Source organism: Neophocaena asiaeorientalis, unplaced genomic scaffold (genome assembly GCF_003031525.2).
Source record: "Neophocaena asiaeorientalis asiaeorientalis breed wild unplaced genomic scaffold, Neophocaena_asiaeorientalis_V1.1 scaffold251, whole genome shotgun sequence".
NCBI lineage: Eukaryota > Metazoa > Chordata > Mammalia > Artiodactyla > Phocoenidae > Neophocaena > Neophocaena asiaeorientalis.
The window spans coordinates 9,109,341-9,134,026 of record NW_020173377.1 but is presented as its reverse complement, the minus strand read 5'-3'; the positions used below and the strand labels follow the sequence as shown (position 1 = coordinate 9,134,026).

Below are 24,686 nucleotides of genomic sequence, written 5' to 3'. Positions count from 1 at the left end.
ACCCCTGTGTTAGGGCAAATCCTATAAACTGGAGAGACCAAGAAATCCCAACCTATCAGGTAACAAGTTTTTTGTTTTTGTTTTTGATGTTGGGGGTAGGAGTTTATTAATTTATTTTTGCTGTGTTGGGTCTTCGTTTCTGTGCGAGGGCTTTCTCTACTTGTGGCAAGCAGGGGCCACTCTTCATCGCAGTGCGCGGGCCTCTCACTATCGCAGCCTCTCTTGCTGTGGAGCACAAGCTCCAGACACTCAGGCTCAGTAGTTGCGGCTCACGGGCCTAGTTGCTCTGCGGCATGTGGGATCCTCCCAGACCAGGGCTCAAACCCATGTCCCCTGCATTAGCAGGCAGATTCTCAACCACTGCGCCACCAGGGAAGCCCAGGTAACAAGTTTTTCCTCCCTGTAGAGCTATAACTGCTGGCTGTTGCAGGAGTCTCCAGCGCTGGGCTACTTGAAGGAGAACAACAGAACACCTACGCATTCATATACATGTATGTATGTACATACATGTACATATGTGTGTGCACATATATACACATGAATAAATATACATATATAAATATGTGTGTATATAAATTATACACATATATAAACTTACATCTATATGTTTATATAATTACATACAAATATGTATATAAGTATTCATTTATCCTTCTTAACTTGTATTTGGGTAATGTTTTATGAGGTACATAACATCACACAGTACATCTATGCTATAGAATGAATTCTGTTCCCCCAAAAATTCATATGTTGAAGGCCTAACCCCCAGCTGATGGTATTTTAAAGTGGGACTTTTGGTAGGTAATTAGGTCATGAAGGTGGAGCCCCATGGCAGGATTAGTGCCCTTATAAGAAGAGTGCCCTCTCACTCTCTCTCTGCCATGTGAGGACACAGCAAGAAGACAGCCATCTGTCACCCAGGAAGAAGGGCCTCATAAGGAAACAAACTGGCCGGCACCTTGCTCTTGGACTTCCCAGCCTCCAGAACTGTAAGAAATTTCTGTTGTTTAAGCCACACAATCTGTGATATTTTGTTAAAGCAGCCCAAGCTGACTTATATAACCTATAATTTAGAGAAATATGTATATTAGGGGTATATGATCAAAACTTTCTCCTCCCAATAAGAGTATCAGATCAAAAAGAGCTGAAGCATAAAGTTGGGGTAGAGGGAGAGCTGAGGCAAGTTCTACATGATCCTTCTCAGAAACAGGACACGCATGTGCTTCCCTGGTGGTGCAGAGGTTAAGAATCCACCTGCCAATGCAGGGGACATGGGTTCGAGCCCTGGCCCGGGAAGATCCCACATGCCGCAGAGCAGCTAAGCCTGTGCGCCACAACTCCTGAGCCTGTGCTCTAGAGCCCGTGAGCCACAACTGCTGAGCCTGCGTGCCATAACTACTGAAGTCCGCATGCCTAGAGCCCTTGCTCCGCAACAAAGACAAGCCACCGCGATGAGAAGCCCACGCATTGCAGTGAAGAGTAGCCCCCACTCACCGCAACTAGAGAAAGCCCGTGCACAACAATGAAGACCCAACGCAGCCAAGAATAAATTAATTTTTTAAAAAAATAAAGAAATAGGACATGCAACTGCAATAAAGAACAAATGGTAACTGAATCCAATACTGAGAAAACATCACACAAATCCAACATGAGAGAGATTTTACAAAATAAGTGGCCTGTAGTCTTCAAAGGACAAGCTCATGAAAGACAAAGAAAGTCCCAAATTTAAGACTACAGAGGTAGGACAACCCCATGTAATGTGTGATCGTGTATTTGGATCCTAGACCAGAAAAAAGTTAAAAGTTTTTAAAAACTTAAAATTTTTGTTTTCCTATAAAGGACATTAGTAGGTGGGCTAATTGACTAAATTTGAGTAAGGTCTATAGATTAGATAATAGAACTCCACATTAATTTTCTGCTATGGATGATTGTATTATGCTTTTATAAGACGATGTCCTTGTTTTGAAGAAACACACCTTGAGGTATTTAAGGGTGAAGAGCAACATGGCTGCAACTTCCTCTCAAACTGTCCAGAAGAAAATAATGTGTGCGTGTGTGTCTGACAGAGAGAAGAGAGAAAGAGAAAGTAAACGTGGTAAACTTAATACTTGGGTAATGTGGGCAAAAGGGGATACAGAAATTCCTTGTACTATTTTTGCAACGTCTCAGGAAATCTGAAATCATTTCAAAATTTAAAAATCTAAGGCCCGGGGCTTCCCTGGTGGCGCAGTGGTTGAGAGTACGCCTGCCGATGCAGCGGACACGGGTTTGTGCCCCGGTCCGGGAAGATCCCACATGCCGCAGAGCGGCTGGGCCCATGAGCCTGCGCATCCGGAGCCCATGCTCTGCAGCGGGAGAGACCACAACAGTGAGAGGCCCGCGTACCGCAAAAAAAAATCTAAGGCCCAAGAATCAATGATTCCAACAAGTTCTCCACTTAAAAGACCTTATATAGACAGCATGCCTATTTGCTTTCTGTTGTTTCTATTTTACAAAATAATGGAAGGTGACGTTTGCCATTAATACTGTAAATAAGCTAAAATCGAGATGGTGTTTCATGTCACCGTAGGACTAAAAAGAAGTTAAAATACCCTCAAGCCCTAACAGTGACGCCATCACAGGCAACCTCTCTGCCCTGGGCACCCAACAGGTCAATCTCATTCCCTCTACATCCCTCCTGTGGGCAGAGGAGTGGAAGCAGGCAGACCCACCTGGGGGATACCTGGCACCGCAAATGATAAGGAATAAACAAGGAGAGAAAAAGGTCACCCAGTCTGTTTCCTGATGTCGTGCCATTTCCATAACAACACTAGTGAAAGAATCACAGTAGATTCCTTCCAGGGAGGGGAGACTCCTCCTTCCCTCCCCCAAAAAGACAAATGGGAAACCCAGACCAAAAGGACTGTCTGGCTGCCTGGCCCCTCCCTGTAATTCCAGTCTGCTGATTCTCACGACCCTCCTGGCCTCATCACATGGCCAGTTCCTTCCCGGGAAGCCAGCCTCTCTCAAGAGTAGCAACTTTTTAGTACTGTCGGCCCTGCAGACAAGACAACTTTAGAAACTGTTGGTTCAAAGGAATAGAAGAAACAGCAGAGCTTTCGATTCCTATCAGTGACCTGGGGCAATCTCAGGTGACCACGATCTAAAACCATCCCTAATTCCCCTGCACTTGAGAAGGTGCTCGCTGGTTGCCATACCATCTTCACACAGCAGAGTTCAATTCCAAAACCCTCACACTGCTAATTGGGTCCCCAGTGTCTCCATCATAAATAGATACTACAACTGGCAGTGTAATTAGCAAGCTCCCTGCCAAGACAACACCTTCCCCCCACCACCCTGCTGCAGAAGTTGTTCTTCCTGACAGTAAGTTTCAAATCCTAGATATTTTCGGATGGAAAGGTCTGCTCAATCAGAGGAATCTACCACCTAATGAAGGCAATTAAAGTAGCAATTAATTCAAAATCCATACCAGCAAAAGGCAAAAAGTAAAAGGGAGGAAAATTAAGCAAAGAGCAAGCCTTATTAATAATTTCCTTTGTCTCAACTGTCCAGAAAAATGCATATTAGGATTCAAAAGCCCGGTCAGTGTCTTAACTTTCATCTTATTCTGTGATTACCAACATAAGGGTCCCACAGGCAGGTCATAATACACCTGGCACATAGTAGGTCCCTAACAAATGGTACAGGCTTGGGAGGAGAGAAGGTTTCTTTCTCCAAGAATCTCCTGTCCTTGACCAAAGGAGAACTTGGATCTTCATCTTTCATCTCCTAAGAATTAAGCTTTATGCCGAATAAAAGATGTTTTAATATCTTTCACAAAATGATTTTAATAATATTTTAATGTTCCAACAACCCACCAAAAGGCTGTAGACCAACATGGTAAATAAATGAGTGTTGAGATTACAGATGGTTTTATTTTTCCTCTATGTACCTTTCTGAATTCCCCTATTTTCCACAAGGAACATTTATTACATTTCAATTTTTTTAAATTATGAAAAACAAGGAGATTAAAATAACATTCTTATTCAAACAGAGAGCAGTCTTCAAACTGCAAGGTGCTCCAAATCACCTGAAGGTCTTGTTGAAAGGCAAATTCTGGTTCCATTAGTCTCGGGCGGGGCTGAGGTCTTGCATGTCTAACAAGCTCCCACGCTACAGCTGGACAAACCCTACGGAGCTTTGATTGCCAAGACTCTATAAAACACAAAAGTAATTCAGATACCGGCAATCCCAGTTTTAAAGAGATGATGATGGTAACAAGGCCTTAAATCAAATCAGGGCAACACCACCAAAGTCCTACACTGAAAAATTAATGCATTTTGGGCTCCAGCCAGAAAGAGGGGAAAAAAACCAAAACAAAAAACTGAACTTTACTTGGAAGTACAGTACTCTGCTAGAAGCGCTTGTCTCCATAGTTAAAAACAAATGAAATTGGCTCTTATTGATTTTAATTTAGGTTGGAACACTTGCTGTTCAATAATGCCAGCAAAGGAAACTGTGAGTGGGGACACGATATGATAAAAGAGACAAACTCTGGAGGCCATCAGATACTCGGCTGACCTCCGGTCTCAGCTGTAGTTAAAACGTGATAGGCGGGATTAAGTGCAGGCGGAATAGACACCCAGATGCACCATTTTGCTTTCATCTCATCCTCCAGGGCCTCTTACTATTATGGATTCTTTTTATTATTTTTTTTAAATTCCAGCTCTAAATGTTGTTCAATTAACTTTTACTCATTTCCTTAAAGGTCCTTAGGATTCTCATTTACAAATAAAATCAAGAGAAGCAGTTAAGGCCAAGTGTTATCAGCATGTCTCCTCAAGAGAGGCTGTCCTTAGCACTAAAATAAAAGTCCTCGAATTCCTGGAGATAAAAAGCTCAAAATGAATGAACTCGAAAAACCAAACGGAGGAATGAAACCATTATGAAAGGACTATTTTTGGCAGGCAGGGGAGACGGTCCCTGTCCTTCTCGATACACCTAGTTACCTTCCCTTTGATGTACTTCCAGCTAATGCTGGTGCCCTTTGATTGAAAATGACCCATATCAACCCTTGGTTAACATAAGCAGAAAAAGAATGTATTGAAAGGATCCTGGACATCTCAAAGAATCCAATCAACCACCAAAGAATCCAGCTTCTGAAAGGGAAGGATCAGAGCAGCTCGGGGGATTCAGGCAGCAGGAACTGAGAGAGATGTCTTCGTGTCACTTGCCTCAAGCCTCCAATTCCAGGGAGAGAAGGTACGACTGGCCCAGCCTGGGTTTTGGACCTCAAATAGGGGTAGACAGAGCCTGCTGATTAGCAAAAGGTCCCATCAAGACCATGGAGGAGGGATCAATACCCAAAGAGTAGGAAAAAAAAAAAAATGGTAAAGAGATGCTGGGCAGGCAAAAACAAGAGCAGAATAATTATAACAACAGCCATGTGCTTGCTAGGGACCAGAGCCTTAATTATATCCTCATTTAATTTTTACATCAACTCTATGAGTTAGCAATCGTTATTCCATCTCACAGATGAGCAAAAGACACAAAGCTAGTCCATGACAAACCAAGAAGACACTACAGACTCAGTATACAAGACCACCATGAGAAAGTCATTCAGCCTTTCCCTGTGCTATTTTACAGTCTCCAGACAACAAAATCAAACCCAAATGCCTCCACCTGGCATTCAAGGGCCAATGTCTCCAACACGGGGAGCCTCTCAAATCTCAGCAGTGTCCATCTGTAAGCTGACAGTCCCTAATGGCTTTATGCCATAAGGAAGCAGCTGAGATACAAGGTGGACATGGGTCCAAGCCCCAGAACTGCATGGCTTTGCCCATGGTGAACCACCTTCACCCGTTCACTACTGCCTCTGCTCGCTAGTTCCCTGGGCACGTATAAGATATGAGCCAGGCTTTCAAAGGTTTATAGAACACCTACTCTCAGGAAGGTACCTTTCCCCTTAGTCTATTGCTCCTGAACACTAAGGGACTGAATCAGTATTTCAGCATTTTATTATATGGCTTTGGGGGCCTTCATTTTATTTCCCCAATTTGCACACATTTTTAGAACCTGCATAACACCAAGCAAAGTGCTATATGTGTAAAGTTTCCACTAATATTTGACTTGAACCCATGACTTGCCTTGCAATAACATGCATCCCCCACATCGGCAGGCGGACTCTCAACCACTGCGCCACCAGGGAAGCCCGAGGATACCTTTTGAAGTTTAAAAAAAAAACATAACGGGGGCTTCCCTGATGGCGCAGTGGTTGAGAATCTGCCTGCCAATGCAGGGGACACGGGTTCGAGCCCTGGTCCGGGAAGATCCCACATGCCGCGGAGCAACTGGACCTGTGAGCCACAATTACTGAGCCTGCGCGTCTGGAGCCTGTTCTCCGCAAGAAGAGAGGCCCCGATAGTGAGAGGCCCGCGTACCGCGATGAAGAGTGGCCCCCGCTTGCCACAACTAGAGAAAGCCCTCGCGTAGAAACGAAGACCCAACACAGCCATAAATAAATAAATAAATAAATTAAAAAAAAAAAAAAAAAAACATAATGTCCCACGGGACAGCTCAGGCCTTCATTTCTGTATATATGGGCCGGAAAAGTAAAGTCCAAAAGTCAATGGTTTCACCCAAGACATAGTTAAATTCAACACTGATCCCATTCTTGTAAAACATTAGCAAAGGCTCCCTGGGTTCAAATTAGGCTACTCCCTAGCTGTGTTCGCTGTCTTGGCCAAACGGTTCAATCTCTTACTGTCTCTCTGCCCCACTAGAGAAGGAGTATCTATCTCAGAGTCATTCCAGAGTGATGAGAAATAATGCATTAAAAAAAACTTACCACTTTGCCCAATCCTATTGCTACCCTTGTCATTCTTATCATTGACATACTGTAATATACATGAATATATTATATAGTCAGCACTCCCGGTCAAAAAGATAAAGAGATAGCAACCACCAAAATAAAGAAGCAATTCTGGGTGCTCTCGTTTGCTCTTTGCATTCTTCACTGCTCTCTCACATTCTTGTGGCCATATGCTCCCAAACTGCTAAGCACAAGTCTCACATCACAGCCGACAAAAAGCCCCACAGCTGTGCACAGCCTGCCCTCAGAAATGACTCAAACACAGAATCAGGGAGCAGAGGAAAAAGGAGGCTGCAAACCCTTTCTGTTAAAACAAGGGCTTTGGTTGTATAGAGACAAAGCTGATGTGACCTTCCTTCTCACCCCTGAGCTTTCATGCTTGCCGTCCGATTAGCTAGTGTCTGGAACTAATTAACAGGTGTGCCAAGAAAGAAAGAAGGAAAACAAACCTTGGCAACTTTCTCTCAGGAACTGATGACTCCAGATTTATAACAGCTCCTCTAGGACAGAACTGGCAGGGAACTCAGTGAGACGAGTTCATTATTCACAGTGTCCGCCTATTCGGCCTCCCAGTGTACCCACCACCAAGAAGGAAAAGTTAAGAATTCCTCCCCGACTACATGGCTTCCTCGGCTATAGACAGTGCCCAAAACATGATGGACAAAAACACGTGAGCAGACCAAGCCCGAAGCCTCGGAGAAATCAGAGTGCGAGAACGTGGGTTTGCCCGGCTCCGGGGCTAAGACAGCAATGAAGGAAGCACAAATATTTCCCCTCCATCAAAGACATTACTTCTCTGTAACTACTCGGAAACCTCCAGAAACCGGTACAAATCACACACTACCTTGCAAACATGCCCTCTACAGACGAAAGGTATAATTATATCCTGTTACCCAAGGTAACTTACCAAGAGCTCCCGAAAGGTTTCTGCAGCCAAAAGAAAATAATAATCTTTTAACTCCCTTTACTTTATTTTTGACCACAGGAAGAAAATACACTTACCCAGTAAGGCTTTTTTTCCCTTACTGCTGTTAACACACGTATCATTTACTGAGTTAAAAATGCACTCTAGCGTTTCATCAACCTTATGTCAGAACACATACAAAGCCTTGATCCCGTACAGTGGCCAAGTATGAAAGAATTTAGACATCTGTCCAACCTGGCCTTCAATCTTCAATCACCTGGACTTTCCCCTTTTCAGAACCCGGCTATCAGTCTTAAAGTACCCAGAGTTCAATCCAGTAAGTGCAATTCACGAGATGTGCCAAGCCGGCACATTCATCTATGTATGAATAGAAGTACCATGCTGTTAGGTGAAAGATGGATGGCTTTGGAGTCAGAAGTCTGGGTCCACCACTTTCAAAAGTATCTGATGCTGGGTAAGTTTCTTAATTAAGCAAAATGTCCACGTGCTCACCTGGGAAGCACAAGGATGAATTTCAGATAAGGTGTGTCCAGCCCCTATCAAGAGGCCCACCACGCTTACAGTAGGTGCTCCATCAGTGGCCACGCCACAGTGCGACACACCTGCAGAGGGAGTAACAGCAGAATTTCCAGACACCCTCCCTCTTCCCTGCCCGACTGGCTGGGCAAAGAGGTGTTCACGTGTGAACAAGCCCTGTAGAAATCAGGGCTTGGAGCCGGAAACACTACCAAGGAATAAAGTTCCCAGACCTCGTGAAAGGACATGGAGGGGGGGCAGCTCTCAGTAGCAGCAGACACAGGCGATCACACCATCCCTAAAAAGGGATTTGCCTTAGTAACTCAAGAGAAATACTAAAACTCTGTGTGGACAGAAAGGTCTGGAGGACTATTTTCCTTTAAGAGTCACTCTGAAATCTGGCTCTGCCGAAGAGAATGAGAAAGTCCTCAGGGAGCTCCTTTTCTTCCCCTTCCCACGTGGGCACACACAGCTGCTCTCATCACCCCTCCCCTGGGTTTCCAAGGCAGGCTCAGGGCGGGGCCTGAGGACCCAATGACACTCCTTCAACACCCTAACTTGAAGACTTCAACATCCTTGTTTATCCCTCATAAAAGAACTTAAAACTGAAACCCAGATTCTTATCGGCTGCACCAAACAAAGGGTATGTGTCCAACCTGCCAATCGTTCCCTGGGAAGGAAGCAGCCCCATCCAGAACCTGAAGAACAATTAAACAGGGATGGATTTTCCCAGCCAACTCGCTGCTTCCCTCCCCAGCAGCGGCCACCCTCGCCCAAGTTCTTGGCCTGCAGATGTGCACTGATACACAGGACCCTGGCTAGAAACCCCTGTAGGCGGACCTGAGCTTCCTGATAGAAGTGTGTTATGTCTCTCACATTCCCCCTATTTTCCACGTCCAAATTCAGCAGCAGGTTGGCAAGTACAGAATATCTACTCTACTTGGAAGAGCCTTTCATTTTAACATTCTGTTGTAGGAAGGAATCAAACACCCTCTAGAGACGTTTTGGATGTGTCTCTACTACACTAACGCAGAGACAAGCCCCCGACCCATCTCAACAAATCCACAGCTGTGGCAAAGCTTGGACAACTTCCTGGTGATAACCCAGACTACAGTGCTTGGATCTGGTATGAGATTGGCCAGAAACAGGAACCTGGGCCGCAATAAAACCAAATACCCAGGAGAGTAAGTACACGGGCCTGGGAGACTGTGTGAGGAAAGATTCTATGGCCTCTTCCACCTGGCAGGAGGGCATGGGCGCTACGACCCATTAGCAGTGTTGTCAGGGAATTTCTGCAGGCCACTGGCAATCTCCGAAGATCCCTAAGGTCCCCGCTGCTTTTCGAATTGCTGAGCAAGAGAGCAATCAGAATGCTCAAGGTATTCTACGCAGTCCTGGATTTCACAGGCAGCAGGGGCTGGTGTCTTAAAAGCATGCAGGCCTGTTTGCAACCCTCCACAGGTCCCACAAGGCATGACCAACTGGAACCAGAATGGGGAGAAATCGAAGCCAGGAGCTCTGCTAAATGCCCACTCACGAGCTAAAACAATAATGGTTATTATTTTCAAGTGCTTCCTATTTGCCAGGCCTGTGCCAAACGCCTTCCATGATTTACCTCATTTACTCCTTCAACAAATTCGTGGAGCAGGGACTGTTACCCCGTTTCACAGACGGGCAAACAAAGCCACAGATCTCTATCCTGATATCACCCAGACTCCAGTGCTTCCTAGTGCCAGTGCCTCCCAGAAGGCAACTCTGTCCATCAATGACAAGGGTCTCTCCTGGTCCTGTGTTTTCAAGGGGCAGGGATGGAAAACGTGATCGCTGTCACACAGGGGACTGCAGTTATGAAATGTTCTTGTGAAAGATCAGGTAAGGTCTGAAGGAGCGCCCTAAACCGGCGCTATCCGATAAAAATACAGTACAAGCCACGAATGGGAGCCACATATATAATTTTAAATGTTATCACAGTCACATGAAACAGTTAAAAGAAACAGGTGATATTACTCTTAATATAGTCCACTTAACCCGATATATCTAAAACATCATTTCAATAGACAATGTAAAATTTTAATGAGACATTTTACATACTTTTTCCATATGTCTTGGAAATCCAGTGTGTATTTTACACTGAAAACACATCTCAATTTGGACAAGTCACATGTCAAGTGCTCAATGGCCACATGTGGCTGGGGGCTCCCATACTGGACAGCACAGCTCTACAGATATTTCACAGTAAATTAGCTAAGGCCCAACATTAGAAGGGACCTTTAGGGGGGAAATCCACACCCAGGAAACAAATATGGGCTCACTTGATGTCACCCAAGTACTTGGTATATTACCAACACCACAAATTTATCTGATGTCAGCTTCATGAAAGAATTTCTTTGGCCTTTCATCCCTGCTCTCCAATTTCCTTATCAAACATAATACTGATCGGAGGACCGCTCAAATTTTGAGAAACAAGCTACCTTAAAGGTAACAACGAATGTATTCAGAGTAAACACAAGATACTTTACCAGGTATAAACAACAGGGGGAAATGGCCCATTTAGTCAGTCACAGTTTTGAAAACTGTTGTTTACCAAGCCCATATGTAACACTTACTTAAATAGCTAGGAATTCAAAAAGGTGTCACTTTGGAATATAAACAGTCCTAAAAGAGCCATCATCTGATGCAAAACCTCTGGGCTTTGAAGAAATGAAATAAGCAACTAAGTTTACATCCCTAAACCTCCATTAGTAAAGCTTACCCAAAAGAACATGATGTAACCACCATCAAGAGACTGGACTTTTTTCCCCCTGAATAAATGAATGTGAGTCAAGTATGAGCCCAAATCAATTTCATGGATCAGGAAGCCTTTGCACAGGTACTTGCTACTGATACCTGCTGTTTCAGGTCAATTTCAAAATAGCTGTATGGCTTAAAAATTGCCTGTATAGCAGCAAACCTATTTGCAAGGATATAAAAGCCCCTTGGATATGCCTGTCCAAACGCTATTTTCACAGGTTGACTAACATGTCTCAGTATAGCACGGGGATGGCATAAAAGTCCTCTCCCAGGCCAACTCTTACAAAGGATTCTAAACCCCAGTTCAGGCAGGCCTTAGCAGGAAAGAGTTCTGTGATCAGCTAGCAATGTCTGCCATGGCTATGGGTAAAGATGAAGGGCCTCATGTGTCAATTTGCGATCCCCTGTGTAGAAAAACCGCAAAAAAACACAGGGGCGAGAAGAATACAAACACACGTGCTACAGACTGTCACTGAATGTTTCTATCTGCATGCACACAGAGCATGTGAAGGGTCCCACATTAATAGAGAGATACAGCAAGGCATGTACATCTTACCCACACAGATAATTTCAATAATGAGAATACCAAGGGTAACCTAAGGCTGTTCCTTCAAGCAGGGGGTATTTAGGGAAAATTAAAACCTAATAGACCTTTTAATACATCTCCGTCAACAGACAATGTTCCTGAGTGGTCACGTGTGCCTTAATTCATCCACCACCTACTCTGCCAGCAGAGAAGGAACATGATATCATCCAGAAAGCCAAATTCAAATTCTGATCCCGCTACTTCATTAACTGTGGGATCTCTGCTCTCCCCCGAGTTCCAGCCCTCCCACCTTTTCTTAGGGTTGCATGGCATTAACTGAGGGCATAGTTATGCAAGCACTTCTTTCATAAATCTTAAGCAACAGCTATTAAAAACAGGTACCATTTACACCGTCCTAATGCGCCTAACGCTTTCCTGGTGCTTTGCGCACAGGATCTCATTCCACGTTTGCAAGGACTCTGGGATATTGAAACTCCCATTCTACAGATGAGAAAAACAGTCAAGTAGGTACAGACCCAAGTTAGTACAGGACAAAGCTCAGATTCACTAACTTGAGCCAGTTAACTTGACTGACAGATCTGTGCAATTCCAAAAACATGCATTTGCCACTGGCCTCTTTCATCTGAATCCACCCATCTTAAGTCTCATTTCCTCAAAACCCTGTTAAAGGTCCCTAGGCATCTGAGAGTTATTTCCACAGACTGCTTTGTTTATCTGGTCAGAGTGCTTACAGTTCCCCCAGCTTCTCCAGAAATCAATTTTCCCTTGACTCAGCATCTCGAGTGAAGACACAAACCTCAGGAACCAGCAGGTCCCTCACATCAGTTAATACACTGCAGTAACTGAGACGTTTTTCTTTTAAAAAGCACATCCTAAAAAGGTCCAGAAAGAACTCTAATGCCGGAGTCACCCACCCTCTATCACATAAAATAATTTCAGCAGTTTCTGCGCAAATTGACCAATTGAGAAAATAAGGGGCTGATGCCTAAAACTGTCAAGTGATTTTCCGCACCCTCCACACGTGGCCTCTGCACACATGCAAGCAGAGAAAATGACTAGTTTTGGAAGAGAAAATAACTGGCTGGGAGACGAATAAAAGAGGGCAGGCACCGAGTAGCGATGTGCGCTAGAAAACTTAACTTATGCCTAAGCACATTTGGACTGACATGATGCACAGCTAACACCTGTTTAACCAAGGGCATTAGACAACATGGTCAAACCGATACCTGTCAAGCAAGCCCAAATGGTCAGTTCAGGCAAGCCCTTCTCCTAGACCAACATGCCCAAAGCCATTACCAGGCAACAGATCAACATTCATCTTCACCCTCTACAGTCAGCTCAGGCAAGTTCTGCTGCCCTCTACCTACCTCGTGTCACTGTCACCAGGACAGCCAAAGCAGAAATGAGACCGCCTACTTCTCCTGGATCGACCCTACAGGCAAGGTCATTTCTGATGCAAACGAACACCAGATTCACAGAATTCAGCCTAAATTATTGCACAAGAGAGAAAAAAAAAAAGGTTTGTGACCATCAAAACCTAACCCTGCTGCCCCATGAGACATCTGACCCCTAATTAGAATATATCATTTTCAGCAATAGATACCCTGGTGACCAGTAATACAAAGTACAAATTTAGCTTCTCCGTTTTTAAAGATGGACTTCAAACACCATGACAATATATATAAACTCTGAGTTCTCTTAAGATGTTGACCTTGGATATCATGTCTCTTAAGAGGACGCAATGTGACATTTCTGGAAAACACATACAATGATATTATTACTGTCTTGTAAATGTCCTGTAAGTGTTCTAGAGCTGCTCAGTGCTCAAAAATGACTACCACCAACCTAGATACCGAGGATTCAGCAGGTGGAAGGACTGAAGTCTTGCCCTCAAAGGGCATGGAGCCTAATTAGGCTCTGAGTCATACACGAACAATTCACACAGATGTACCGTATGTTATAATGACTACTTAAAGAACACGTGCTGGAATTAGGGTGAAGGAATTACCTCCTCAAATCTTCCAAATGCCCATACCAAAAGCTGGACACTCTACTCCATCCAAAGTTCAGGATTTTCTATGTTGTTGTTGGATGAATTAAGATACGTGATATTTCCAATACAGATTAGAAATCCATACATGTGTCACATGCGAAAAATTATTAGACCAGGGAGATTATATGAAAAAATTAAGCTCTTTGGCAAGGGACCCACTAAGGTGACATCTCCAATATTAATTTACTAGATTCTACTGTATTGGTCACTGGCCTTCTGTCTCTTAGCCCCCATATCATGTCCTTCTTGGGGAGTCTGGTGACAAGAAAGTGACCAAGGGCACTAGTTCTTAAATGAGAAACTTTTTAAAATTGAACAAGCCAACAGCAATTTAGATCAGCAGTAAACCTGCCACATTATTATGAAGTATCCAAGCAGCAGGCTATGTGCAGAGCCAAAAAAACAACACAGCCAGGAGAGTTGAACTTCAGACCCATAGGAAGGGCGCCACTTCATCAGCCAATGATGCCCTTGGTTGCGCTACCACATGCACACACATACACATATACACACAAGCAATCCAGGCAATCAAAACCCCAAACAACAGCAAAAAAAGAAAAAGAGAAAAAAAAAAAAAACTGTCCCTCGGGTAGAAATCTAGAAATCACCTATGCAGGTGGCAAACACCTCCAGAGATCAGCTGAGAATTGTAAATAACCACTGCAGCCCAGGTGAGGGCCCCATCGCAAGCGGCGCCCACTATTTAATTCCAGCTTACTGTTGTTGCCCAGCAAGACACACGACCTACGTTGTTATACCTTCCAATTTTCCAGGAGTTGCCCAGACTTTTATGAGAAGCCCCCATGAGGGCAGGAGTCTCCATCTGTTTTGGTCACCACTGTCTCTGCAGTGCCTGGCTCACTGCAGGCATTCAGGATACACGTGTTGATGACACGAATGAGAAATGCCCCGTTTTTTAATTCAACTGTTTTTCAACACAGTATGGCCAAACAGAGCACGTGCTGGCCAGAGGTGCCCTGCAGAGATCCAAATAACCCGAATGACTGTCCTTTCTCCATTCCTCTTTTCCAGGGTAAGCTCAGCAACTACCTTGGGGATTTCTTTTTAGACAAAGAATCCTGCCACCACCATCCCAATCCTAAATCACATTCAATAATTTTAAAATCCAGGCATAACTTCACTGGCATGAGCAAACTTCCTTTTTTCCTTTTTTTTAACCTGGACTCCAGGAGAAATCAGGTTTCCTGTTTTAAAAAAATATATAGCTTACAGGCATTTCACTAACCAAGATCCACTCACTACCTTGTTTGCTAACTCGCCCGGGATATTGTGCAGCAGGGTTTGAGAAATAATCAAAGGGTTCTTAACACCTTAAAAAGCAAACTCTCAGAGTAAAGCGAACCGGAAGGACCCCTCACAAAGCACATTATAATATGGACTGGGAATCTGAGTTGTGTATTGCAGAAAGGTCACAACCTCCCAATCCACCCAGTGTGTAATCAACAATCCCTAAAAATTCCGGAAGAATTTCAGAAGCCATTAGTTAAGGGTGAGGAAAACAACCCCAAAGAAACTGAGGGTCTTGCCCCGATCCCACAGCCGGCTTGGCGGGCTTCCATAGCTAGTTCTAAACTCCAGAGAAAAAATCCAAAACCCAAAACCATCTCATGCCAAGCGCAACTCTCAGACATTTTCCTGAAGTCGTAATTCAGAGCCTGCAGGCCACACTCAAATGATACATGGGATGATAATAATACCCCATTATTATAACATAACCATCATATTCAACGCCCCAAACGAAAGTTCTCAAATTATAAACTAAATCAATTGAGATCTTTCTGAAGAGGATTCAGAAAAACTCACCACCAGCAAACTCACTCTATTCAGTTATTATCAGCTTATTCAGAAGCTAAAGTAATTGGCAGAAAGGTCATCTCTTCAATGTAACCAAATAAAATCCTGTAGGAACTGCCTTACTTCCTTACTTAATTGTAGCAAATACAGGAAAACACCTTTATCTCACCCAGTGTTTATGGTACTTGCTTATATGGGAATAGCAGTGTCAAATAAAAACGGCTGGGTCTGTCTGGGCCTTCCTGTGCAATTAGGAAAAACATCTTCCAAATGAACAGCAACCATTCTGACTCGAAATTCTTTTTTTTTTTTTCATTCATTCATTTATTTATTTATTTATGTTTGTACGTGTTGGGTCTTCCTTGCTTCACGCGGGCTTTCCCGGCGAGCGGGGACTACTCTTTGTTGCGGTGCACGGGCTTCTCACTGCAGTGGCTTCTCTTGTTGCGGAGCACGGGCTCTAGGCACGTGGGCTCAGTAGTTGTGGCTCGCAGGCTCTAGAGCGCAGGCTCAGTAGTTGTGGTGCATGGACTTAGTTGCTCCTCGGAATGTGGGATCTTCCCAGACCAGGGATCGAACCTGTGTCCCCTGCACTGGCAGGCAGATTCTTAACCACTGCACCACCAGGGAAGTCCCTGACTCAAAATAATTCTATGAGACAACTAGAGAGACATATTTTACCTACCCCCCCCAACAAAGGTGACCTTGAACAAGTGACAACCTCCTTTTGGGTTTAGTTTCCTCATCCTCACCCTAAAGTAAGGATATTCACGGTTTCTTCCAGAGAGGATTAAAGGCTTATAAGAAGCTCAGACACAGCAGCTAGATCATGGCAAGTGCTTGGTGAGTATGGGCTGTTATAACCATCGTTCCCATTTTAGAGATTCAAAAAATGAGGCCCATTTGCTCAACCTAACACTGCTACAACAGATCAAGAATTTCATCCTGGACCTCTGAGGTCTCCCAGACCCCCACTACCACCCAACCCCACTTCCACAGGATGTTGAGGAATTTGCCCAGTGACATAGTGACATGACAGCTACCCAGTGACACAGCCAAGGCCAAGACTATGGCTCTTAACCTCCACACTCACTGAACTGAAACACTTCAGGAAAAATGATATATTTTAAAAAACAAACAGAACTCACTTTTTATAAATAACCATCGCTTTGTAATGAATCCTACTGATGATTCGTGACTAACTTGACTCTTGAAAAGTCAATGACATTTCCTCACTGATCTGGACTATGCTTTTATGTCTGGTAAATGGCTAATGGCTGTGTCTCCTACCCAAATTATTCCATACTGATGAGTTTATCTGATTTAAGTGCACTGTGGAATTCATGTGGCTGCAGTGGTGTCAGAATTCAAACACCTCTTGGATTCATCTAATAACTCGTATGAATTCCTCAAAAGTATACCCACTGCAGTATCAATTGACAACCTGCTTCCCTCTCCTTGTTAAGAAAATAGTATCACAGACCCAAAAATAAGAGCAGTTGTCCTATTTTCTTACATGGAAGTGTTACATATTCCATGAACTATGCTTTCATTGCTTCTTTTTTAGTTGCTAGATTTCGGCAGCCAACTGTGTCACTTTGCTACATCCCCAAAATAGCTAAGTCGAGTAGTTTAAAATCATATTTTGTTGTTTGGTCAGAAAACCATCATGCTGATTTCAGTTTGCAAAAAAACTGATTAGAGGGCAGGAGCTTTGCATGCACAGTGTGTGGTTCTCTCTTGTATCCTCTGCAGGTCTGAATCCATGAAGACACGGAGACAAGGGCATACGTGTGTTCAAGTGTCACACAAGTACAAAATAAAAGCATCACCCAAAGACTACTGTCTGTTTCCCATTAGTGGCACACAATTAAAACCCAGAAATGACAGTCAAAGGTAGACCCATTCTCCTTGGTTACCACACAGCACAGCAGGCCTTACAAGGGGGATGGGCATTCCAGGGTGCAGGACCAAGCAGCTCTTTCTACAGAGGATAACACCACACAGGGATCTTGCATGGTACATTTTAAGCCTGCAGAAAACATTTTTCGCCTTTTAAGCAGGGAAAGAGGAGACCTCCTGTGCGATGTGAGCAAGGAGCTTATCTCAGACTTCATGGAGGCTTTCTCATTTCTTTAAACCTCAAAATGTAACCATTTTACTAATTATACATGGGATGCCCTCATGCCAGCCTCCCTCACCCTCAAGAGCAGATCCAGGCACAAAAATCATCATGCAAGTTTATATAAATTTTTTCAAAATGTTTTTGTTTTTACATATAATTGTCTTTTTCAGTTCAATTTTCTTCTTTCTCTATACTCCTACCCAAATCTCTTTAACACACACAGAAAATGGTTAATTTATTGAGCACTTACTATTTACCATGCACTGTGCTAAGTCCTTTAGCATGCATTCTCATTGAAGCCTCACAAAGACCTTAGGAGTCAGGGTCCTATCACTATGCCATTTTGCAGAGAAAGAGAGGGCAAAAAAGTGAGGCACAGAGAAGTTAAGTAACTTGTCTAAAGCAGCACAGCTAGTAATGGCAGAGGCCGATTGGCTCGAGATGATATTCTGATATATTTTAAACAACTTCCCATAGCTACCTGGCTCAGAAAGGAAATAAAAAGTATTAACAAGTTCTAGGCTCCTAAAAGATCTCTCCTTTTCATATGCAGATAAAAAAGTACAGTGAGTCCTTCAGGGGAGAAGCTGCCTTCCAGCCTCCACCCCAAAAGCAGCAGGAACACCACCCAATTCAGTTAAGGGGGCTCCGAAAAGACAAACCGGGCACATCTGGAACCCTGGTTAGCTGACTGACATTCCCCGACCCAGCCCTAAGAGCACTTTTTACAATGGTTTTTTTTTTTTAATCATCGTATCAAGTGCTGTAGTCATAAACATTTTGAGACTGCATAGGCCTGGCAGGCCAACTCACAAAGATCATATATTTTTTCTGTCAAAACACCCAACATTTTGCTACAAGTCATACCAGAGGAAATGGCCCCTCCAATTATAGGTGTCCCTATAGAAGGAGACAACTGCTCATGAAGCCCTCTAGCTACCTCAAGCGATCTTGCACAGCCATCGCTGATAAACCTCACAGTCCTTTTCATAATAGGAAAAACCCACAAACTTATCTGTTACATATTTCAATCATCACAGGCTTTTCTGAAAATGAAATTCACCTACATTACTTCCAATCTTTTTTCTTAAGAGACATTAACAATTTCTTTGTCTTGAAAATTTGAGACAAAAAGGAATTGTAGGAAAAAAGCAAGGAGAGGTTAAATGGTATTTAAAAACATGCATCATTTTTGGAGTGATTTTTTTGGTTAGAACTCCACGTAAACAAATAAAAAGTCAGGGGCTTCCCTGGTGGCGCAGTGGTTGAGAGTCCGCCTGCCGATGCACGGGACACGGCTTCGTGTCCCGGTCTGGGAGGATCCCGCGTGCCGCGGAGCGGCTGGGCACGTGAGCCATGGCCGCTGAGCCTGCGCATCCGGAGCCTGTGCTCTGCAACGGGAGAGGCCACAACAGTGAGAGGCCCGCGTACCGAAAAAAAAAAAAAAAAAAAGTCAAAGCAAAGTCAGTAACAGAGAACTTTTTTTACAGGTGTGCATTTGCTCTCTGAGTGCACACAACACTGCCATAGTTCCGGAATTGGGTCTTTTGCAAGCAAGATGGTCACTTCCATTTCTCAGACAGGCAAACAAAGGTATGGGATCGCTTAATCATTTGGGAATACTTACTGAGGGCCTAATGTGTACCAAGGCAACCTCATTCGGCTTCAAATTCAGCAACGGCCCGTGGAATTCCACAAGCAGCTCTCACCGCCTGTTGGGGGCAGGCTCTTCTCAGAAGAACATTCTCACTTTCCTGAGCCCCTCCCTCAGTAGCTACCAGCTTCGCCCAGATCAAGCTCAGAGGGAGAACTAAATGTGGAGGCAGGGCACATCTCCTTGGCTTCCTTTATATTGTTAGATACACAGACCTTTTATTCTTTACACAGCCAGCCAAAAACGCAGCTTCACTCATTACCACCCCTCACCTGATAATGGTCAACCTATAACCAAAGCCCACCAAGAGCTTACTGGGGGATTCAAGCACTTTTATCACTTTTGAGATAACTTCAGATGCTTTGAATTTCTCCCATAAAGTCTGATTTATGAAATGTGACTACATGAAAGATATGCCCTGGAATTAAAGTGTTAATCACAACTTTTATTCATTCTTGCAACTCAGAATGCACACCTGTGTTACAACTTCATCCTGCTTAGGAATGACATTGCATTGTCCTGCATGCTGTGAGTACAACGCTGAAGGTATATTCAGATTAAAAAAAAAAACTTTCACCATAAAAGGAAAGAGGTAAAGCAACAAAGCACCAGCAACACTTAATTGCTTTCCTCACCTAGGTATGGCTAATGTGTCCAGACTGTCCTTTTGGTCAAGAAGTTTCCAGGAAAATGAGGGAGGTGTAAGGAAGTAGAAGGGGATCCCTAATAATAATTGTTCTGGTGCATTTTAAATGCTCTTTCATAAAAAGCAAGAAAGTTCATTTCAATCAGTGCAATGATATGTAACTGATTATACTACATTAACTTGGGGATTTTTCAGAATAGAAAGATGCATCAGAAAGGGTTTTTGTTTTATTTTGCTGTGTTAAATCATCAGCATTCCCCATACTGCCTCATTTAAACAATGTTATATTTTATTCTGTGAAAACGGGTCCATAATTAAGGGGAGATGCCCAGAGCTTCACAACTGTTTAGTTCTTTTTCTCATTTCAGCCAACCTTTCCAATAACCATTCTGCTTGTGGCAACAGCAACTTCCCTACTTCCAAAAGGTCCTGTCATCATGCCTATTTGTACTAATATTCTTCATCAACTCTGTAATATGAACACTGTTTAGAAGGAAACATCGAAAATTTTATTCCATGACTGCTTTAGAGGGAACCAAGTTTCAAGACTGGATAAAGATCCTCCATTTTCAAATAAGACACTTCGGGGAAGGGGCTGGGTGGGGGGGCATGGTTTCTCACCCCATCCCTGAAGAGTAAGACTGCTGACTTACAAATGTTACTTCTGCATTTTTCTAATAAGTCCATAGAGGCTGTCCACCAGGACTAAAGCATGTACATGCAAATACACCAAGAGACAGCTCAGAGGGAGATTCGCAGGACATCAATCATGGATCCTCTGATTCTGACACAACCAAGGTACACAGCAGAGCTTACCCATCTGAAATGTTTCCAACATCAGCCTCCTAGATGTAACGTAATTACTGTACAAAACATATCAGAATCAAAGAGAAGGGTTTCAACTCTGAGCACAGAAAGAGAAGTCAATTTAAAAAAAATTAAGTTTCCGCTGAATAGCTTAAGAATGTAAAATGTTAACCCTTCCAAATAACATAATTTATTTGCTGTTGGAGGCACTTAAATTCTCAATGGAGATATATACACCAAATGCTTAAATGAACTGTGTGTAAGATTTGCTTTAAAATAATGAGGTGTTGGGGAGGATGGGGTGGGTAAAGGAAACGGGAAAATTGAGTTGTAACTGTTACAGCTGAGTAGGGGGTTCACAGGGTCCCATTATATTTTTCCATTTTCGTAAGTTTTTCCATAATAGAGTATTTTTTTTTAGATGTCAGAAAACAACGTCCTATGCACTACATCATGTTGATAACACTCGTGCTCTGGAAAATGGAAACATCAGTTGAAACATTAATGGCGACACGGGTCCCACACCTGCCATACTGCCGTTGAGAGACTAAAAGCCACTGTTTCCCACCCGCTGGGGAAAGACTCAGGCCAGGGCAATGTTTCCAAAACCCTCCCAAATTAAAGTTACCCTGTATCTTTCACAGGAGCTGAGAACAAATGCATCAGAAAAGTTCGCACAATTCTGAGAGGAAAGAAACAAAATAACCAAGAAGGGATTTTGGTGAAGATGTCACAAGGAGGACCCTAATCCAACACCAGAATCATCTTTATCCCTCGTGTCAAGCAGGTAAAGCCTTCCCAGATCAGGCCTGGCAAGAAGGGGCGTCCCAAAGAGAACTCGGGTCCCCACCGGTTGAGAGCCACCCAGGAGCACCAGGGTGGAGCTGAGGCCGCCTCTCCGCTCCCAGTCGCATCTGCAGCGGCCCAGCCTCCAGCCCCAGCCTCATCCCACCGCGGCCCCACGGCACCTAGGCGGGTGGAGGTGGCGGGAGCCTGACGAGCGGCTCGGGGGCGCCCCCTGAGGTCCAGCAGCGTCGCAGCAGTTTTGGAAAATGGAAAGCAGACGTCTCCGGCTCTTGACATTTTAACTTTGGTTGCAAAGACTGCTGCTGTACCCTCTCCGGGCGCACTTTCCCAAACCACAGCCCTCCTTCCCCGCGCCTCGCACTACTGCCCCTTCCCTTTCCGACACCCTGCGGCTCCCGAACCACGGAATGGGCTATTTATTTACCTCGTAGCGTGAGCACGCATAGAAAATGTGGAAGACGAAAACTGTCCCAGCCCGACGCAGGCGGCATCACTGGTGGTCCCATTTTGGATTTCAAGGCTTCCTCAGACATCAGAAAAAAGAAATCGCGGCTTGGCCCACTGACTGCACACCCAAGTGTAAGGAGAAGGCCAGAAGTGGAATTAGAAATTCCCCGTATTTCGCAAGGCTGCTCCCCTGCTGCCTCCCACTCACCCCCATTAAAACGTGACCCTTAAGAAGTTCAACCCCAGTGTGCACCTGAGCCCACTCAGACGGCAAGTCCACGACACAGAAAAAAGTCTAGGAAGCTCAATGATTAACACAAATACTGAGCACTGGGGAAGCAGGGGGGATGTTTAAGGGTAAATGTCCACACCGCCCCCGGGGTCCCAGTGGAGGCAGGACCCTGCAGACCAAACCCCAGGCCTCGGGTGAGTGTGAACGCACGTCCTCGCTCGGCATCCGAGCTGGGGTTCTGGGCTGTGGCCGGAGTTCCGTGCGGTTCCGGGGACAGGAGAATGCCCAGAAGGAAATGCGAGGTGCCCGAAGAAAAAACAGTGCTTTGCTTCTCTGCCCCTCGAGGCCACCCCCGTGCCTGCAAAGGGGAAACTCGCTGCCAGTCCCCGAGGGCAGCAAGAGCGCCCGCGACCTCATCCAGGGCGCACGACGGAGGTGGAGGAGCCGGTGCACCAAAACCGTGCGCTCGGGCCACCCGGGGACAGGCGGCTATGACAAGGGGTAGCAGAAACATCGGGAGGCAGGTTCCTTTTTTTCTGGATAACACCCTCCTCCGAATATCCAGGAGCTGGTGGATGAGAAGGCAGAAAAGCGGGGTGGGGGGGGTGTTCCCTGTCTTTAGGAGAGCAAAGGATGAAAAACGAATCGCTCCCTTCTTCCCACCCCTTCCCCGACTAAGGGCACAGGACAAGGCCTCCACCTGGGGGAGGGGGCTGGACAGACCGAAGGGAGCTCAGGGCTGCAGCCTGGGGGGAAAGGGGAGGCTACAAGAGGGAAGAAGGAGACAGCTGGCTTCTGCCCTCCCCTAGTGGAAAGAGGAGGTGGGGGGGTCGGCCGGTAGAGGGCTGGAAGTGGAGGGTCGCCGAGCCGCACACCGCTACGTGCGGTGATTTATTATCTTCATCAATGGCCAATACTGTTCCTGTCTTAACCCGACCAGAAAGGAGCGGGTCTGGGTCTGCCAGCCGCGAACAGCCTGCGAAAGGGTAAAGATGAAGGTAGGCAAGGCGCGAGACAGAAAAAAATTCGGCACCGAAGCTCAGCCCGTGCCCCAGCCCCGAGCCAGGATCGTCCCTGACCCCCGAGACCAGAACGCAGGCTGCTTCCAACATCCCCAGTCCGCCACGGCCAGCCTCCAGCTTCCATTCCCCGAACACTAGCCTCTCCAAAGACTCGGGGAGCAGCAAATCAAGTCCCCCCCTTCTGAGCCCCTTCAACCCTCGCCTGAGCGAGGGACGCACCCTGAGCCCCCCAAACCCACAGAGACATACTCCCCATGGCCCCAATCTCTCCAACAGCCCCAGAGCGCTAGCTCTCCCGAACAGCGACGGGTCAACAGAACGAGTCTTTTCTCCTGACTCCGACTCCCCCGGGCCCCCTAAACCCCAGCGAGAGACGGACTCCTGCGGCCCCTGTCCCCCTCCCCGGCCAGCCCCTGCTTCCACCCTGCCCAACCATCAGCCTCCCTAATTACGCCGCCAGACCAGCGGAGCGGCTCCCTCTCTCTTCCGCGGGCGTCGACCCCCCTCCACCCTCTCCGGGGTCTCCGGGACGGGCACCCGAGCTCCATGCCCCGGCGGCAACTCCGCATCCCCCGCGCGCGCTAGCCAGGGCCGCGTCCCCTCGGCGGCCGGCACTCACCGGGGAAGCACACGACATAATGGAGCACGGAACTGGTGATTTTCAGGAACAAAATCCACCAACACGGTTCCAGTAACCTCCGCATGTCCGAAAACGCACATCGAAAAGAAGAAAGCAGGGGGGGTAAACTTGTTGAATAAGTTCTTGCCTCGGTGTAAGCCTTCGCTAAGCCCGGGCTCTTCCCCTGCTAGTCCGCTCTACTGGGCCCCCGCGCTCAGCGGACCGAGTGCCCCTGGAATCCGGGAAGCCGCCGAGCGCCCCCCGGAAAATCTCAAAAAGTAACCGAGAACGCGGAGCCACGCTGGGGACGATCCTCGGCGGAGAAGGGCTGCTTTCCGTTCAAAAAGGAGCGAGCCGAGCGGGCAGGGCGAGGAGTCGGCGGGCGGCAGTGATGCCTGGGGCCCGGGGTAGGCAGGGACCGCAGGCGGCGGCGGCGAGCAGCCGAGGATCCCCAACTTGAGTCGGCAGCGCAGCCCGAGAGCCGGCGGGCGGCGGCGGGGCTGAGCGCGGCGCTGCGTCTCCGGGCTTCAGGCAGGCAGCTCCTTCCAGGGCCCGGGGAAGGAAGAAGGCATGTTTGCGAGCGGGGAAGGGGCGGGTAAAGGCGGGGGGAGCGAAGAGACCCCCAAAATAGAAACAGCCAGAGGAAACCGAGGGAAACACAAAGGATCTCAGAGGGACGCTGGGGCGAGGGCGCCTTCAGTCCATGCTCCTGAAAGTTGTGGCTCTGGCGCGAGCTCGGGAGGATCGGGGAGCGCGGGGCTGGAAACTAGCCATGCCTCCATACAGGAAGTAACATGTGAGCATGGATCCTGGCAGAGACTTTAAAGCTGG

At 45.9% G+C, this 24,686-nt stretch overlaps 1 protein-coding gene across 3 annotated transcripts in view; it reads right to left on the bottom strand.

The window, feature by feature from the left end:
* Positions 1-24,650, bottom strand: part of PTPRG (protein tyrosine phosphatase receptor type G) — a 717,425-nt gene extending 692,775 nt beyond the window's left edge. For all 3 annotated transcript variants that reach the window (XM_024746428.1, XM_024746430.1, XM_024746429.1), the window contains exon 1: positions 23,856-24,650. In XM_024746428.1, coding sequence (XP_024602196.1) covers positions 23,856-23,940 — 85 coding nt within the window. In that variant the 5' untranslated portion in view covers positions 23,941-24,650. The remainder of the gene's footprint in view (positions 1-23,855) is intronic.
* Between the last annotated feature and the right edge of the window lie 36 nt (positions 24,651-24,686).